This window comes from Anolis carolinensis, chromosome 1 (genome assembly GCF_035594765.1).
Source record: "Anolis carolinensis isolate JA03-04 chromosome 1, rAnoCar3.1.pri, whole genome shotgun sequence".
In the NCBI taxonomy this organism is placed as follows: domain Eukaryota; kingdom Metazoa; phylum Chordata; class Lepidosauria; order Squamata; family Dactyloidae; genus Anolis; species Anolis carolinensis.
The window spans coordinates 340,586,688-340,603,917 of record NC_085841.1 but is presented as its reverse complement, the minus strand read 5'-3'; the positions used below and the strand labels follow the sequence as shown (position 1 = coordinate 340,603,917).

General features: G+C 39.3%; 1 protein-coding gene across 2 annotated transcripts in view; it reads left to right on the top strand.

The window, feature by feature from the left end:
- Positions 1-17,230, top strand: part of ccdc88c (coiled-coil domain containing 88C) — a 127,332-nt gene that overhangs the window by 73,721 nt on the left and 36,381 nt on the right. For both annotated transcript variants that reach the window (XM_062968409.1, XM_062968410.1), the window contains exons 7-13: positions 1,199-1,339; positions 5,380-5,564; positions 6,889-6,970; positions 8,326-8,484; positions 14,106-14,252; positions 14,769-14,913; positions 16,514-16,695. In XM_062968409.1, the coding sequence (XP_062824479.1) occupies positions 1,199-1,339; positions 5,380-5,564; positions 6,889-6,970; positions 8,326-8,484; positions 14,106-14,252; positions 14,769-14,913; positions 16,514-16,695 (1,041 nt within the window). The remainder of the gene's footprint in view (positions 1-1,198; positions 1,340-5,379; positions 5,565-6,888; positions 6,971-8,325; positions 8,485-14,105; positions 14,253-14,768; positions 14,914-16,513; positions 16,696-17,230) is intronic.

The following is a 17,230-nucleotide window of genomic DNA, read 5'->3' as shown; positions in this document are numbered from 1 at the left end:
CATATAATCTGTGTTTCAGATTATATATCCAACACTTTTCTTCACCGTGTCCTATCCCTGTGCATGCTATCTATGTAACCTAACATCAAAGGATTAGGGCATTCTTTACAGGCGAATGGCAGAGCTTCCATGCCAGCTTTCTGCTCTAGTATATCTTCTTTTTAAAACTGAAGCACATCTTGTACCATTTCTAAGAGAGTTATGAGCATTTTGAAACTTGAAAACCTTCTAATGGAACTTCTTTATCTCTGTTATATCTAATGATTACGTTTCAGATTCAAGCTATGCATTTGCTGAGTAGAGATGTAAATCTGCTTAATTATTTTCTGTCAGAAAAGAAGGAAGAATTTTTAGAGCTTTCTCTTCATGTTTTTTTCTAATTGAACAAAAATGTTGTTTTTTTTTTCATTTTTTTCCACAATTGGAAACTTTTAATGAAAATTTAGTTTGCACACAAATAGTTTTTCTACAGAATGAATATTTTTGTGCAAAGTCATTGTATTTTGTTCAACATTATGTATTTTTGTCCAGTGTGTTTGCTTAGATTTGCTTTTTGCTAAAACAAAATTTTCACGATGTGAAAAGTCTTGTGGCAGTCGACTAATTTTTTGGCAAGATGTCATGATTTGTCAACACATCCTTCTTCAAGGATGAGAAATGTTACAAGTATTCATTTGAGGTTAATAGTAAAATGAGGAGACACTGTCTAGAGGTTGATTACAGCTGAACTTTTTCCCCAGTTTATTTGTTTTGCAATGTTGGAATGGAATCTGTAAGTTACTATTGTGCTGTTAGACAATTTAAAGTGGTTTCTCAACTATTAGGGCTGAAATTAGTATGGAGACCAATGTCAGGTTCAGGAAGAAAAATTGACAAAGTAATATAAAGAAAGCCCAAGTAGTCTTACTGTATGGTGCAGATAGTACTTTAGTTCATGCAGAGGTTGCTATGGGTGGCTTTTGGAATGTGTTTATCTTCTTTGCTCACAATCCTGGACTTAATGAAAAGAGTCCTTTTAAGTTCAATGGGACTAAAAACATTTGGATGAAGTCATCAAATATATAGATTAAAAGCACTGTCAGACCAAAAATGTACTCTTCAGACAAATCCTGAAAAGAAGAATCCTTTATTTTGTCATTATCAAGTGGCATCTCAATCTGTCAATAAACTAATTTTGTGTTTTTCTTGTTGCTTTTAGGTAACACATAACCAGGAGAATGTATTTGACCTGCAGTGGCTGGAGCTGCCAGATGTGGCCCCAGAAGAGCTGGACTCCTTGTCCAGAAGCATGGTTTTCCACCTTAAGAGGCTGATTGATGAGAGAGATGAGTGCACAGAAGTACGGTCAATGTGATTTCTATCATCTCTTTAATATAATACTGTTCATACAATGTATCACCTTGCATTTGTCTTCTGACTTTTGACCACATAAAGATTTCCCTTAAATGTCAGCTGGAAGGATAGCACAATATAGCTTTAATTTGAATTTGCTCTGTTCTAATTGAACAAAAAAGGAGTAGTAACTGTCTTTGCGTTTATATTAAATCATGAGGTCAGGCTGGCTGTGAAACTTCGATAGATTTGTTTCTGAATAATGACATTTTCACACTCTGCATTAAACAATTCAAAATAGTTTATTGGTTTCAGAGATCTCTCTCTCTTACATCTGAGTTATTCTATATATTGTACATATGAGGATATCAAAATTTTGGAGTATTTCAGAATTGCAGGTGGAAATCCGTATTTTTGAGTTCTTTCCCTGGTAAAATGTGCCTTGAGAAATGTTCTTTAGGATTAACGGGCTTATCTGAGAGGAAAGACCTTATTTCAGTCTATCTGGAAGTTTTTGTATGTTGATGTATACAAAAATATGACATCAATCAACAGCTGAAAGTGGTGCCATCTGGTTCTATCACCTTTTTTGTAATCTGTAGGTTCCCTTGAAATTACTTGTCTATTCAACTCATCCTGATTTCCATTTCCTTTCTATGCTCTTAGAATGGAGGCATCTTCTATTTCAACTTTGGTACCGTTTAAGCTTTTCTTTTTTCCTTGCCAAATAATGTCAGGGAGTGTATAGAAGGTTTTTTAAAGATATTTTAAGCACAAGGAGATACATGAGTGGATGTGCTAAATACACACTCTTTCCCACTTCCCTACAGTGTCCTTCTCCCCAGTTCCAGCACTTTTCTCCCACCTTGGGTTCACTTCTGGTATGTCATTTCACCAGAAAGGAAAACACTTAAGAAAAAAAGTTATGGGGATGTGTGCTGAGAGGTGACGATAGAGCTTGTTTTTCTTATGTGCCTTCAAGTCATTTCTGATTTATGGCGACCCTAGGGCAGTGGTTCTCAAGGTGCGGTCCCCAGATGTTTTTGGCCTTCAATTCCCAGAAATCCTAACAGCTGGTAAACTGGCTGGGATTTCTGGGAGTTGTAGGCCAAAAACATCTAGGGACCCCAGGGTGAGAACCACTGCCCTAGGGTGAAGCTGTTGTGGGGTTTTCTTGGGAATATTTGTTCAGAGGAGATTTTCTGTTGCCTTCCACTAAGACCAGTGGCTTTCAACCTGTGGATCACCAGGTATTTTGGCCTACGACTCCCAGAAATCCCAGCCAGTTTACCAGCTGTTAGGATTTCTGGAAGTTGAAGGCCAAAACATCTGGGTACCCACAGGTTGAGAACCACTGCTCTAAGACTGAGAGAGCGGGATTTGCTCAGGGTCACCCAATGGGTTTCCATGGCATAATGGGGATTTGAACCCTTGTCTCCCTGAGACTTTTTCCAATCCTGAAACCACTATAGAATCATAGAATCATGGAATAGTAGAGTTGGAAGAGACCTCATGGGCCATCCAGTCCAACCCCCTGACAAGAAGCAGGAAATCGCATTCAAAGCACCCCCGACAGATGGCCATCCAGCCTCTGCTTAAAAGCCTCCAAGGAAGGAGCCTCCACCACAGCCCGGGGGAGAGAGTTCCACTGTCGAACAGCCCTCACAGTGAGGAAGCTCTTCCTGATGTTCAGGTGGAATCTCCTTTCCTGTATACCACACTGGATCTCAGAAGCAGACTCTTCTACACCTGTTAAATACATTTAAAGAAGCCAGTCTGTGTTGCAGTCACATCTAATTGCAGCTTTGCTGTAAAGCAGTGTGGTCCAACCTTTAGTTACCTGAGGGCCAATCAAACTTTAGTATAGGAATGTGAGGCTTCAATATGGCCGTTATATGTCCATTTCTTAAAAACTTAAAGCAGTAAGAAGGGTAAACAATTTTTTTCCAAATGTTAAATTAAAATATTTTTCCAGTAAGAAGGGCCAGGGCCAGGCCTGTAGCGAGGGGGCGGTTTTAGGGGTTCAACCCCCCCCCCCTGAAATTTTTCAGGTTATTAAAAAAAACCTGTTTTACTCATGAATTTTAACTGGTTAACCAAATCCCCATGCTAAGTCTATGAGACACAAAACATTAAGAGTCCCTCCAGGCACTATTTCAAGCAGATATTGACAGGTTTGTAGCGGGGAGGGGTGTGTGTAAGGGGTTAAACCCCCCCCCCCAAATTTTTCTGGCTACGGCCCTGGCCAGGGCCAACAAAAATGAATTGGTGGGCCACATGCGGTTGGACCACACTGTTGTAAAGGAATGAGGAGAATCCTTTGTACTCCTAGCATCATATATACCTTCAACTGTGGAAGAGCAAAGAGCAGAAAAGAGACCATGAGAATTGAAACTGGCTTCTGTAGTCTTCTATATGGACCATATTGAGAGACAACAGTGTAGGTTGTTTGGGAGAAAGTCGTCAGCTATGTCATTATATTTATGTTAATAAAAGCTGAAGTGAAATAACATGAAAAATGATCTTGAGGTACATTGGTAAATTACTATTATATTCAATGGCCTTTTAAGAGCATCTCCACACAAATCTATCCCAAGATTATCTTTCATACTGTTTTCATTAAGAGCTGAAGTTTTCAGTCATATAAAGGACCTTAGAAGGAAACAACATATATTTTAGTAACTGCGCCAGAATTATGGAAAGAAAATATGCATGTTCATTTCCAAAGATTTCAGATTTAGATAAGAGTCTCCAGCCTGGGAGAAAATCAAGCATAGTTCTCAAATTCTTTAGAAAGCCTTCCCGAGAAGCATTTGAAGATTTTATAAAACACATGCATGCAAAATGCTACAATTTTTGAATTGGGATGTGTGTGTTTTTATGCATAGCAGGGGATGGCCCTTATGGTCTCGACTGAATGATCCATTATTTTTGATAATAGCACATTATCACCACCCCCCATATTGCCTGCACACGCCACATGCTGACATAATTACACACATGAATGATCATTAGACATGCCATTTTATTCCCAGATTCCATTTGATTTGCTGTTCAGATATCCTGCCTTTATGTGAAATCTGTTCTATTTGAAGTATTCCTAAAATGGTTCGTAATAAGGATGTATGCTTATGCTTTCCCCCTCCTTTATGGGTATGAGATGGGTAGCATTGCTTTCTTGCTGGGTTGGAGTCCAAACACCTCTTTTCCTTGAAAATAAGTGTTGATTTCAAAATATTGGTCTCTATGTCTGTGTCGCAAATTATGAGCTCTTTTCACATGGAAATAATGATCCCTAAGTAATAATGATGATGATGATGGTGATAAATTTTATTTGTTACCCACCTCTCCTTCGGCTCGAGGTGGGGCATAGCACAGGCAAAACATATCAACATAACATATACATAATAAAGTGCATATATTAAAACACGTTTAGTGTAAATACATATGTCAAAACACATAGTACAAAGATTAAAATACAGTAGTAATAGGGTTGTTGTATGTCTTTCGGGCAGAGGATGCCTGCCATAGATGTGGGCGAAACATCAGGAGAGAATACTTCTGGAACATGGTCACACAGCCCGAAAGAACAACCCTGTGATCCTGGCCATGAAAGCCTTCGACAACACAGTAGTAATAGATGGCAAATTTAAAATTCACAGTTCAAAATTGACTGAACACATGTAATAATGATGAAAAAATCTTCTTCCCTATACTCTTTTGCTGTCTTTGTTTTGTCTTTCAGCCCTCTAGTCCTGGGACTGAGGTTTAAACATCAGTCTCCTTAGGGCAGAAACCTGCCTATGCATGTTGATATTACTAAACATGCATGTTAAATAACCTACTGTGTTAGGTTGTTGGTCTATATTATATGACTATAATTTATGTAACTTCATTATGTGCTTATATTATTAAATGTTCCATGCCCAGATCTTAACTGATAGAAAAATTGTAAGTATGAGATCCTTTTATAACTACTTATGTTCTTCATTTATGACATTTCTTTTTGGATTTGTTGTTGTTTATTTTGTTGCTGTTTGTTTCCAGCTCGTTGTTGATCTCACCCAGGAGAGAGATTACCTCCAATCGCAACAGCCTCCAAGCCCTCTAAAAGCGTCAAGCCCAACCTCTTCCCCAAACCCAGCCAGCCGCCTCTCCAATGAGGACAAACAGCATCTGTCCGTGGAGCTTGCAGACACAAAGGCTAAACTAAGGAGGATCAGGCAGGAGCTGTAAGTACTGACACTAAAGCCATTGCTAGGGAACTGTTGCCTCTTCGTGTCCTCCACTAATATAGAGCTGCTTGCAGAGTGCACTGCTTTTAGCTTCAATACATTGATCTGTACTGGCAGCCCTATGTTTGGACATGTTCCAGAATACAGCAGTTCATTTCTCCAGCTTTTATTTCCTAATAAAAAAACAAAATTTGGAGCCTGAGTATACATCCCTTTCCATCTGTCTTTCTCCCTCCCACCCCCTTCCATTTTTAAAGATTGTTTCTAGCTTCTACTTTCATTTCTCTCTCTGTATACAGTAGAGTCTTGTTTATGCAACATAAACGGGCCGGCAGAATGTTGGATAAGCGAAAATGTTGGATAATAAGGAGGGATTAAGGAAAAGCCTATTAAACGTCAAATTATGTTATAATTTTACAAATTAATTTTATTTATTTACAGTATTTATATTCCTCCCTTCTCACCCCGAAGGGGACTCAGGGCGGATCACATTACACATATAAGGCAAACATTCAATGCCTTAACATAGAACAAAGACAGAGACAAACGCAGTTTCGAACTGGCCTCGAACTCATGACTTCTTGGTCAGAGTGATTTGTTGCAGCTGGCTGCAGCTGACTGCTCACCAGCCTGCGCCACAGCCCGGGCACAGGCTGGTGCAAATTAAGCACCAAAACATCATGTTTTACAACAAATGGACAGAAAAAGCAGTTCAATACATGGTAACGTTATGTAGCAATTACTGTATTTATGAATTTAGCACCAAAACATCACAATGTATTGAAAATATTGACTACAAAAACATTGACTACTAAAAGGCAGACTGCATTGGATAATCCAGACTGTTGGATAAGTGGAGGTTGGATAAGCGAGACTCTACTGTATTATTAAAATACGTTTAGAGAAGTGAGCAGAAGATATATACCTAATGATATGTAATGATAAACATGTGAAAGATCTGCTATGAATGATGGGACCCTGAGTTTGTGATGATGTGGAGACTGCAAATAGAACATCCACTCCTTGTTTCATATGGGGAAGTTAGACACTGAGGCCACTTCCACACACCTGAATAAAATCCCACATTATCTGCTTTGAACTTGGATATATGACAGTCTGGACTCAGATAACCCAGTTCAAAGTAGATATTGTGGGTTATTCTGCCTTGATGTACACATTTGTGTATGTGTGTAAGAGATTTTCTAAAACCATCAATGTTGGATGGATGAATAGAGAGATACATAGTATAAAGAGAAAGAGAGGATTGAAGGTTTCAGGAACTGGCTTAATAACTTTAATCCAACTTCTTTGAAATCTGCAGGGAAGAAAAATCAGAGCAACTTGTTGACACAAGACATGAAGTCGATCAGTTAGTCTTGGAATTGCAGAAGATAAAGCAAGAGGTAAGAGTATGATGATAGAGAGCTATTGAATTATACCGGAGGAAGGTATAATTTGCCATTTTAGAACACTTCTTTTAGAATACATGTGTGCTTGTATGAATATGTATTGTTATTTGCCTTGTAGTTGACTTCGACTTATTGTGACCCTATAAATGAGAGACCTCTAGGATTCTAGGACATTGACTGCCTTTCTCAGTTTTTGCAAACTTCCTTGATTGAGTCAATCTACCTGTAATAAAGCATTCCTCTTTTCAGCTAATCTCTGTTTTAGTCAGCATTGCCATCTTTCCCAGGGAATTATATTGTTCCATGATATCTCCAAAGTACAACAGCCTCAATATATATGAGACACAATATATATAAACATGTGTGGGATATGCAAGGATTTATTTATTTATTTATTTAAACTTATATGACGCCACCCCCCTAGGGCTTTGTAGAACCTCAAAAGTACTTCTTCACATGATTTTTCTTGAAGTCAAAGCTTGGAGAACTTTTTCGAAGTTGTGTTGTTGAAGGCTTTTGTGAAGTTCTCACAATAAAAGTTATTTTCCAAATTTTGTAAAAATTAACTGCCTTAAGATGTGGTTGTGAATGCCAGCATAGATCACTTTAAAGGGGTTTAAATATATGTGATGGTTTTAAATAATGGTTTTAATGTGAAGATAACTGATTTTTGTGTGTATGTATATTTATGGTTTATTTTATGCTCTGGCATTGAATGTTTGCTGTATATATATTGTGCTCCGCCCTGAGTCCCCTTCGGGGTGAGAAGGCTGGAATATAAATGGTTAAATAAAATAAATATATAAATTCAGCTTAAGAGGAAACTAGTTAGCCATATGTGAAGTATAACACTGGATGGACCTTTAGTATGGTTCAGCCAAGATGCAGTTATGTTACTAAAAGGAATAATTAAGGAATATGGAATATTGGCAGCTCTTTGATCCAGCTCTTTTGCCAATCCCTTTCAGCAAGTTGGCAAACCTGCACTGTTTCATACAAACCGGAAAATCGTAACTGAGTTTGGTACTAGAATATTTTAATAGGTCAGGACTCTAGAATTTGCCACTGCACTGGTTGCTAAACAGTTGTTGCTCTGAATAAATAGCTCACTGACATGCCAAGACTTGTTGGAATTTTTACCTTTCCATTATGAAATTGAATGCTCATTCAGCCTAACATCACTGTGAGTTCACAACACTTCTTCTCTTATGTATAATAGCTTTTTTACTAAAATGCAACTAAGTAACTTTAGAATTGTTTCTTGCTCGTGTTATGCCTTGCTATCAATATATATCATTCATCAGTAAATCATGTTATTAAAGTTGTTGTTTGTTCTTATTTCTGCTCAGAACATAAATCTCATGGCGGATGCTCGCTCTGCTCGAGCCTACAGAGATGAATTGGATTCCTTAAGAGAAAAAGCGAACAGAGTAGAAAGACTAGAGATGGAGCTGGTCCGGTGTAAGGAGAAGCTGCATGATGTGGATTTCTACAAAGCACGCATGGAGGCAAGTCAAGGGGAGGGCTGGGACACCAGTAATGCTATCATCATTTTCACTGTAGGACAGGTATGGGCAAACTTGGTCCCTCCAGATGTTTTGGACTTCAACTCCCACCATTCCTAACAGCCCCAGGCCCTTTCCTTTTCCCCCTCAGCCGCTTAAGCGGCTGAGGGGGAAAAGGAAGGGGCCTGAGGCTGTTAGGAATGGTGGGAGTTGAAGTCCAAAACACCTGGAAGGCCCAAGTTTGCCCATGCCTGCTGTAATAGAACAAAAATTCCATGATTTAGTGTCGTAGTGTCTTAGCATTGCAGTGTCTTATTGATAGCAAATGGGTGTGCAGATGTACTCATTATAACAGCAGGCAGTGTTTGTTTATATTGCACCACTGCTTTCACTTAATTTAGAAGTTATTTCATAATAGCTATGAGATTTTGTTTCATTTTATACAATGACTACAGTGGTATACTCTATAATCACATAACAGACTTTTTGGATTTTGTCCTGAAATCTCAAAGGCGATCTCTGAACTCCATTTCAGAACTGTTTAGTGATTGAGAGGTCTTTTTCAAAGCTAGAAGTTACTTCAAAAGAGACCTGTCCTGGGCCTAAAACATGAGGAAATTGGTCCCATGAGATTTATTATTATTATATTATTTGGATATTATTATATCCAAACACAGATGTCTCGCTTGCCTTTTTTTCTGACTAGCCTGGGTTTGTCAGCTTCACGGCATGGCTGCAATATCAGGCGTTTGATAAGAAGGTTAAACCGGGAATTTGTATTCAGATGTAGCAATGGATTTTTCTGCCAGATATGTTTCTGGTCACTTGAACCACTTTCTTTTTACTGGAGGAGCTCAGCATGAATGATCAGATAAACACAAACTAACATTCTGTGTTATTGCTTATTACTTATAATCCAAAATTCCCAGTAGTAAAAGATCTACTTTATTTTTTGTTTTATGTAAATGCACCAACTTAGTTTTTGAAAATTTAATAATGAGTATCGCAAGATTTCAAGGGACCCTTTTTGCCTGTAGAATAGGTAAAGGTAAAGGTTTCCCCTGACGTTAAGTCCAGTCATGCCTGACTCTGGGGGTTGGTGCTCATCCATTTCTAAGCCGAAGAGCTGGCTTTGTCCGTAGACACCTCCAAGGTCATGTGGCCGGCATGACTGCATAGAACGCCGTTACCTTCCTGCTGGAGCGGTACTTACTGATCTACTCACATTGGCATGCTTTTGAACTGCTAGGTTGGCAGAAGCTGGAGCAACAGCGGGTGCTCACTCTGCTCCCGGGATTTGAACCTGGGACCTTTCGGTCTGCAAGTTCAGCAGCTCAGTGCTTTAACACACTTCACCACCGGGGTTTCTGCCTGTAGAATAGGGTTGAGCAAATGAAGAGGGCCTGGGAGATTGCAGGTACAGTAGAGTCTCACTTATCCAACACTCGCTTATCCAACATTCTGGATTATCCAACGCATTTTTGTAGTCAATATTTTCAATACATGGTGATATTTTGGTGCTAAATTCGTAAATACAGTAATTACTACATAGCATTAATGTGTAATGAACTACTTTTTCTGTCACATTTGTTGTATAACATGATGTTTTGGTGCTTAATTTGTAAAATCATAACCTATTTTGATGTTTAATAGGCGTTTTCTTAATCTCTCCTTATTATCCAACATATTCACTTATCCAACGTTCTGCCGGCCCATTTATGTTGGATAAGTGAGACTCTACTGTACCTCGTTTTTCACCCTTCTGGCTCTTCCTGAAGACTAAATCAGAAATAACTGAAAGGTCACATGTGGGTTTCTAAAAGTGTAGTTTTCCAACAAAACAAAGTGAGGGGAATATTGTTCTTTTAAAAAGAAAAAGCTCCCTCTGCTGGTTTCTGGAGGTGTGATTGTTGGATTGATTTTGTTCATCCCAGATTTTTTTAAAATCATGTCAGAAGTGACTTGAGAAACTGCAAGTCGCTTCTGGTGTGAGAGAATCAGCCGTCTGCAGAGACGTTGCCCAGGGAATGCCCAGATGTGTTACCATCCTGTAGAAGGCTTCTCTCATGTCCCCACATTGGAAGCTGGGGCTGACAGACGGGAACTCACCCCGTCTGGCGGATTCAAACCACCAACCTTCAGGCTAGCACAAGGGTTTAACCAATTGCACCACCGTGGCAATATATTCTTCACTATATCGAAGATTGTAGATTGGGATCAAGGAGGGTCCCAAGGGCTCCGTGGGTGACTCTCACAGAACAGGCATCACCACCACCATCATCACCGGTGATCCCTCGTGGCCGAGTATGGTTGTCTTCCAATTCAAGAGTCTTGCCGATGGGTCCGTAATCAGCTGTAGAGTCCTATCCTGGGTCTGCATGGTCTTTCGCAACAAGGCCATATACTTCCAGATGGAAGGCAGTCATGATGAGGGCTTGCTCAACTCACCTTCCTCTGCAGCAAAATTGTCACTTTTCTTGTAGCAGAATATGGTGCTCACATCCCAAAGGTGCAAGTTCATCTGAGAAAAGTATTTATGCTTCAATATATTAACATTGCTTTCCTTTCAAAGTTACTTCGTTTTCAAGAGAAAATGGAGCACGGTTTTAATAAGATTAACTTTCCACAGAACAGCAAGGTGCATGCAGTCTCTTGCTTGCCCTGCTGTGAGATCCACTGTGTTTGCTGCTCCAGCAATGCAGAAAACAGCAGCATTAATATATTTCCTCCAAGGAGGGTATTCCAGCCCATCATAAATCTTTCGCAACATTCCTCTCCTTTGAGTGCTGTGCTGCTCCTGGAGACTAGGTTCTTGTGGAAACTGAGGAAATCCTAGAAACATCAGTCCTAGAATCACTGGAAGCAAACCATGGAGAGTGAAGTGAAATAAAAGTGAACAGGGATATTCAGCTTTCAAAATCATGCCCGTTCGTTCTCCTTTAGCATTTCATTTCAACTCCCCCTGCTGTGATATAAAACAAAACAGTTCCCACCTAGAAGCAAAGAAAGTTAGTGTACACAAGCAATTGCGATTAATTGTTTTTCTTTGTTAATTGAAGAAGATAATAAACCTTCATGCCTGTATTGTTTGTTTTACTACTTATTTCACACTGATACGATCCTCAGCTGAGCCTCTGTGGAGACAGTGCCATAGGGAATGTTTTCCGAAAGAGTTTCATTTGATTGGAGCCCCTAGTGGCACAGTGGATTAAACCGCTTAGCTGTTAAATTTGCTGACCGAAAGGTCAGCAGTTCAAATTTGGGGAGCGGGGTGAGCTCCCCCTATTAGCCCCAGCTTCTGCCAAACATGCAAATGTGAGTAGATCAATAGGTACCGCTCCAGCGGGAAGGTAATGGCACTCCATGCAGCCATGCCGGCCATATGACCTTGGAGGTGTCTACGGACAATGCCGGCTCTTCGGCTTAGAAATTGAGATGAGCACCAACCCCCAGAATTGGACATGACTAAACTTAATGTCAGGGGAAAGCCTAAAACCTTTCATTTGATCACAAGGATCTCACGGAGTGATTTCATCAATACATTTTGTCCACAAAGAAAGAGAAACTTGCAATGAGACTACCAGGACATCTGCAATACATGACACGAAAAAAGATAAATGGTAGGGCATTGCCTGTCACAGAACAGAAATTATGCTGCACTTATTTCTGTTGTCTAGTTTTCTGAGATATTGTGGTGGGAGAAAGAGTGAAGAAATAGGCTATTTATTGTGCTGTTCAATAAAAGTAGTGATTTTTATTTATTTGTCTTTTTTGTTGCCATATTGGCATGGCTTAACCTTTTGCTTGAATGCTGTGGTCAAGATAATGCTTGAAATGGTTGGTCAAACACTTAAAGGCATGGTGTGTGCTAGCTCAATGCCTCTGTAACCATGGAACACTAGTTATGCAAACAAAGAACACTTGAGAGTAAAAGTGTACATTGAACTGTTTTGAACAGCACAATAAACCATAACTTCCCATGATGTGAGTGGACTTCAGTGAACCTTAGGTTTCCATTCTCCTTATTTCCCATTCTCTGGGAAGGTTCTCTGAAGTTTGTCCCACCACAACAAAACCAACTCGTCCATTAAGATGTCCTATTTAAGATTTCATTTCCTTAATGCTATAAGAAACCATGTTAAGACTACAACCCTGAGATACTTAGTGGCCAGAATCCAAAGGATTGGTTCCACCGCTCCGCTATTTTGGGGAGCCATGAGGGCCTTTCATGGGAGACAGGAAGGAAAAGATAAGTTCTTCACATATATTTGGAGTGATAATCAACCAAGATGTTGTTATATTGCAATGGCAGACATTCCCTACTATTGGAATCTGAGAGGTGCATAATTCCTAGCACTAATATGCCATCCATGCTGGGTGAGGAAAAATCAATGGTGTCATTTAGCCTTGACTGTCAATGCAAGAACTGGACCTTCATGGACTGAAGTCCTGTGGCACAATGACTTTGAATGTCTACACTACTTTTTCTTTTTAGAAAAACATATCTTTTGAAGCTGGGATATCACAGAGTTAGGAGACCATGTCATGAAATACCAACATGGTTCTGATTTTAGCACTTTACTTACTGGAGCCCCAGTGGCACAGTGGGCTAAACCACTGAGTTGCTGAATTTGCTGATTGAAAGGTTGACAGTTCGAATCTGGGGAGCAGGGTAAGCTCACACTGTTAGCCCCAGCTTTTGCCAATCAAGCAGTTCGAAAACATGCAAATGTGAGTTGATCAATAGGTACCGTTCCAGCGGGAAGGTGATGGCATTCCAGCCACATGACCTTGGAGGTGTCTAAAGACAATGCTGGCTCTTCAGGTTAGAAATTGAGATGAGCACCAACTCCCAGAGCCAGACACGAATAAATGTCAGGGGGAAACCTTTACCTTTACCTTACTGGTTATATTTGTGCCCAGTCTTTTGTCCACTGAACTAAAGACAGTCTCTTTAGCTCTCCATCTCCGCCCTGTAAAATAGCTAAGGAGACCCAATATCCGCTGAGTTTTGTGGCTTGGTGAGGACCTGAGTAAAGTCTACTGAACTATTTGGGGCTTGCTTGCAAACGCACAACACAGTATAAAACTGTGTTGTGATGATAAAATGAATATATGCTTCAAGTGCTGTGTAAGACAACTATTTCTCCTTAGCAGAGTGTTCTTTTGAGATGCTCTAAACTCAACCTGACTTTGGAAATATAAGCCTGTGGGAAGGGGAATCTAAATTTCAACGGAAAAACAACCAACAAATTCCTTCCCTTCCTCGTTGTATTGTCTTAATCTTTCTCATAGGAAAAAAGAGAGGGGGTGAAGATTTTTATTCATTCTTATCAAGGCCGCCAGTTGTCATTAGCATGCTGTTTCCTGCCCAGTTGTAGCTTTAAAACAATCAGTTTGCTAACTCAGTGCCCTGCAAGGTGTGTTATTTGTCTTAATGCAAGTTCCACTTCAAAAATGCCATATTTTGGTGACCTACTAAGTTAGATAGCTACAAAAATATCTTTATTTCTAGTGTGCTGTTTATATTAATTTAATATTAAACTGTTAGATACCGAAAAAATATTTGGTATTTGAAACTATAATGCAGTCATCTTGAATTTTATATATTTTTAAATCTGAAGGAACTTAGGGAAGACAATATCATACTAATCGAAACCAAGACAATGCTAGAAGAACAACTGATGATTTCAAGAGCTCGTGGCGACAAGTTGCATGAACTTGAAAAGGAAAATCTGCAGTTGAAATCAAAACTTCATGACATAGAACTGGTATGGTTTGGTGTCTTTAATCAATGGGCATTAAATGTATATTTTGGAGGCAGAATAACTCCTGTATATATCTTAGCAGAAGATAAAGCTATCTTTGGAACCCAGATAGAATGGTCAAGGATTTATGGGAACTGCAGTCCAAAATATCTAGAGGACTGACAGCAGACGAGCTAATTTTTATGTATCTTATTCCTACATATTATACAGAAATTGAAAGGCTGAGATTTATTAATAAGTTGCTATTAGGGTAAGATTTCTTTCACCTATAAGATTTTCCTCATTTATCAAGTTTTGTTCATTCTAATCTAATCTAAATGCAGAAGTTAAAGAAATAACATTTTCTAAAACTCATATTTCAACCAAAATGTAAGCTTAAACTCTAATTATTTGGGTCTTGGTTTAAACACCATTGTCTTTCCTTGAGGGTAGTGATAACTGGCAGGTATCTTGTGAGCGACATTTAGGTCCTTAATGAATAATAAACCAGCTTTCCCTTTTTGTATGTCACCACCTTAGGACAGAGATACTGACAAAAAGAGAATTGAAGAGCTGCTGGAAGAGAATATGGTGCTGGAGATTGCACAGAAACAAAGCATGAATGAGTCCGTTCACTTGGGCAGAGAACTGGAGCAGCTGTCAAAGAGCACCGATCTCTCAGACAGTAAGTGACACCAAGTGGTTTGTCATTCTTGGAATAATGCCACTTCTCTGGTCAGTTTAATTTTCTTTTACTAGCAAAAAAACCCACAACAACAACATAAAAAGGTTTCTATAATAAGCATGTTGTTGTTGTGTACCTTCAAGTTGTTTCGGACATATGGTCACCATAAAGTGAATTTACTGTAGGTTTGATGTGTTGCTGAAGGTTTTCTGGCTGGAATCACTGGATTGCTGTGAGTTTTCCGGGCTGTATGACCTTGTTCCAGTAGCATTCTCTCCTGACATTTTGCCCACATCTATGGCAGGCATCCTCAGCAGAGATCACAACCTCTGAGGATGCCTGCCATAGACGTGTGCAAAACGTCTGGAGAGAATGCTTCTGGAACATGGCCATACAGCCTGGAAAACTCACAGAAACCCACTATCATAGGTTTGTTTTGAGTTTCTGAGGAGGTTTGCTTTGCATGCTCCTAAGGTTGAAAGAATATGACTTGACCAAGGTCACCCATTTGGGTTTCCATATATTAGCAGGGTAGGATTCAAATCCTGGCCTCCAGAGTTGTAATCTAATGCTGAAACTACTACAGAGGAGGTTTGCTTTTGCATACTCCTGAGGTTGAGAGAATATGACTTGCCCAAGATCACCCAGTGGGTTTCCATACATTAGCAGGGATGGATTCAAATCCTGGTCTCCAGAGTTAAATAATAATACAAAATAAAACTTTATTTATATACCACCCTATCTCTTCAAGGGACTCAGAAGGTGGTTTCCAATACCACAGCAAACATACAGCAGTTAAAACCATACAGCAATTTGAACATAATACCACATGAACATAAAAACATAAGTCCCATTGCTGAAACTACTACAGCAATTCTGTATCCATTGGAATCTTTTTCTCAATGATGAATCTCCTTTGGCTTCTGTCCTCAGAAAAGAGCTTGTAGTTTTGTAGGTCGCCAGGCACTAACCTTTTGTCCATGATTTATAAAGCAAATGGTTTCAGGTGAAAAATTCAGACTTAAATGCAGATAATGCATATTCTGTTTACATGTAGAGCTTTTCACTTTTTAAAAATACGGTGGTGACCTAGTGAACTGATGTATACATCGTGCCAACTCTTCTAAAAATCACAGTAAGCAAACTGAGGAAGTCATCAGCACCAATATTAAGGAAAGTCAGTGTAACCCTTTGGCAACATGAAACTCACATCAAACAATACTGCACATTTTGAAAAGCTTCTTTGAAGTCTGGACTAAAATCTAGGTCAGATCTTCATCCTACTGCTACGGGAGCCTGGACCTGCTACTAATTTTGAATTTCAACATACACACATAGATATTTGAGTCAAAATGAAGTTTACAGATGAGAATAAATTCAGTTCTTCAGACAAGGGTTGCAACATGTATTTGGCAATAGTTGGGCGAGTTGTTTTTGTTTCCTTATTTTCCAAGAGGATGCCACTTAGTTCAGCAAATCTGTTGAAGTACAAATAAATACATGGATTTACATTGTTAAGGAATTGTTTTATGATCCTGGAAGTTGAGCCCCATTTACACAAATGCTCGAAATTGATGTTCAGAACATTGTATTTAAACAGCAAGGAAGTCTTTTGTCTTCGAACTGAACGAATGTGCATCAAGTCGCATTTTGAAGCTTGAGAAGGATAACCAGAGCTTGCAGAATATCATCCAGGACCTCAGGGATGCATCTGTAACCACTGAAGAGAATAGTATTAAATTTGTGGAACTGCAAAATGAGAATCAACAGCTTGGACAAAAGGTGAGTAATAAAATTTTAATTGAATTCTTCAGGACCTGTGAAGGAGAAGAAGGGTCTGTCATACCACTGTGATGTTGGATGTAGTGGCTGAGGGGGGAAAGGAAAGGGCCTGAGGCTGTTAGAAAATGTGGGAGTTGAACTCCAAAACACCTGGAGAGCCCAAGTTTGCCCATGCCTGGTCTACATAGTTCTCTCCTTCCTCTGCATTCTCACAATTTATTTGTTGACTCACTGAGGCTTTGACCTTAATTCTACTGCATCATGTCCCATGTACTTCACTGGGTATTAGGCTACGTATTTGCATAAGTGTTAGATTTTCTGTGTTTTCCCTACTGTCTCCTTCTTGTAAATGAAACAGGATAGTCATTGTAGCTCTTGCTAGAGTCCAGTAGCTCTTGTTCAGTTTTGTGTTATGCGCCAAATTTGGAGAACATCATTTGGGCTGAATCATACTTAGTATCTGCAGTATTCAGCACCCTGAATTTCCATTTACTTCTATTTGAAATAACTGGGACATAAAATACTCTTTTTTGCA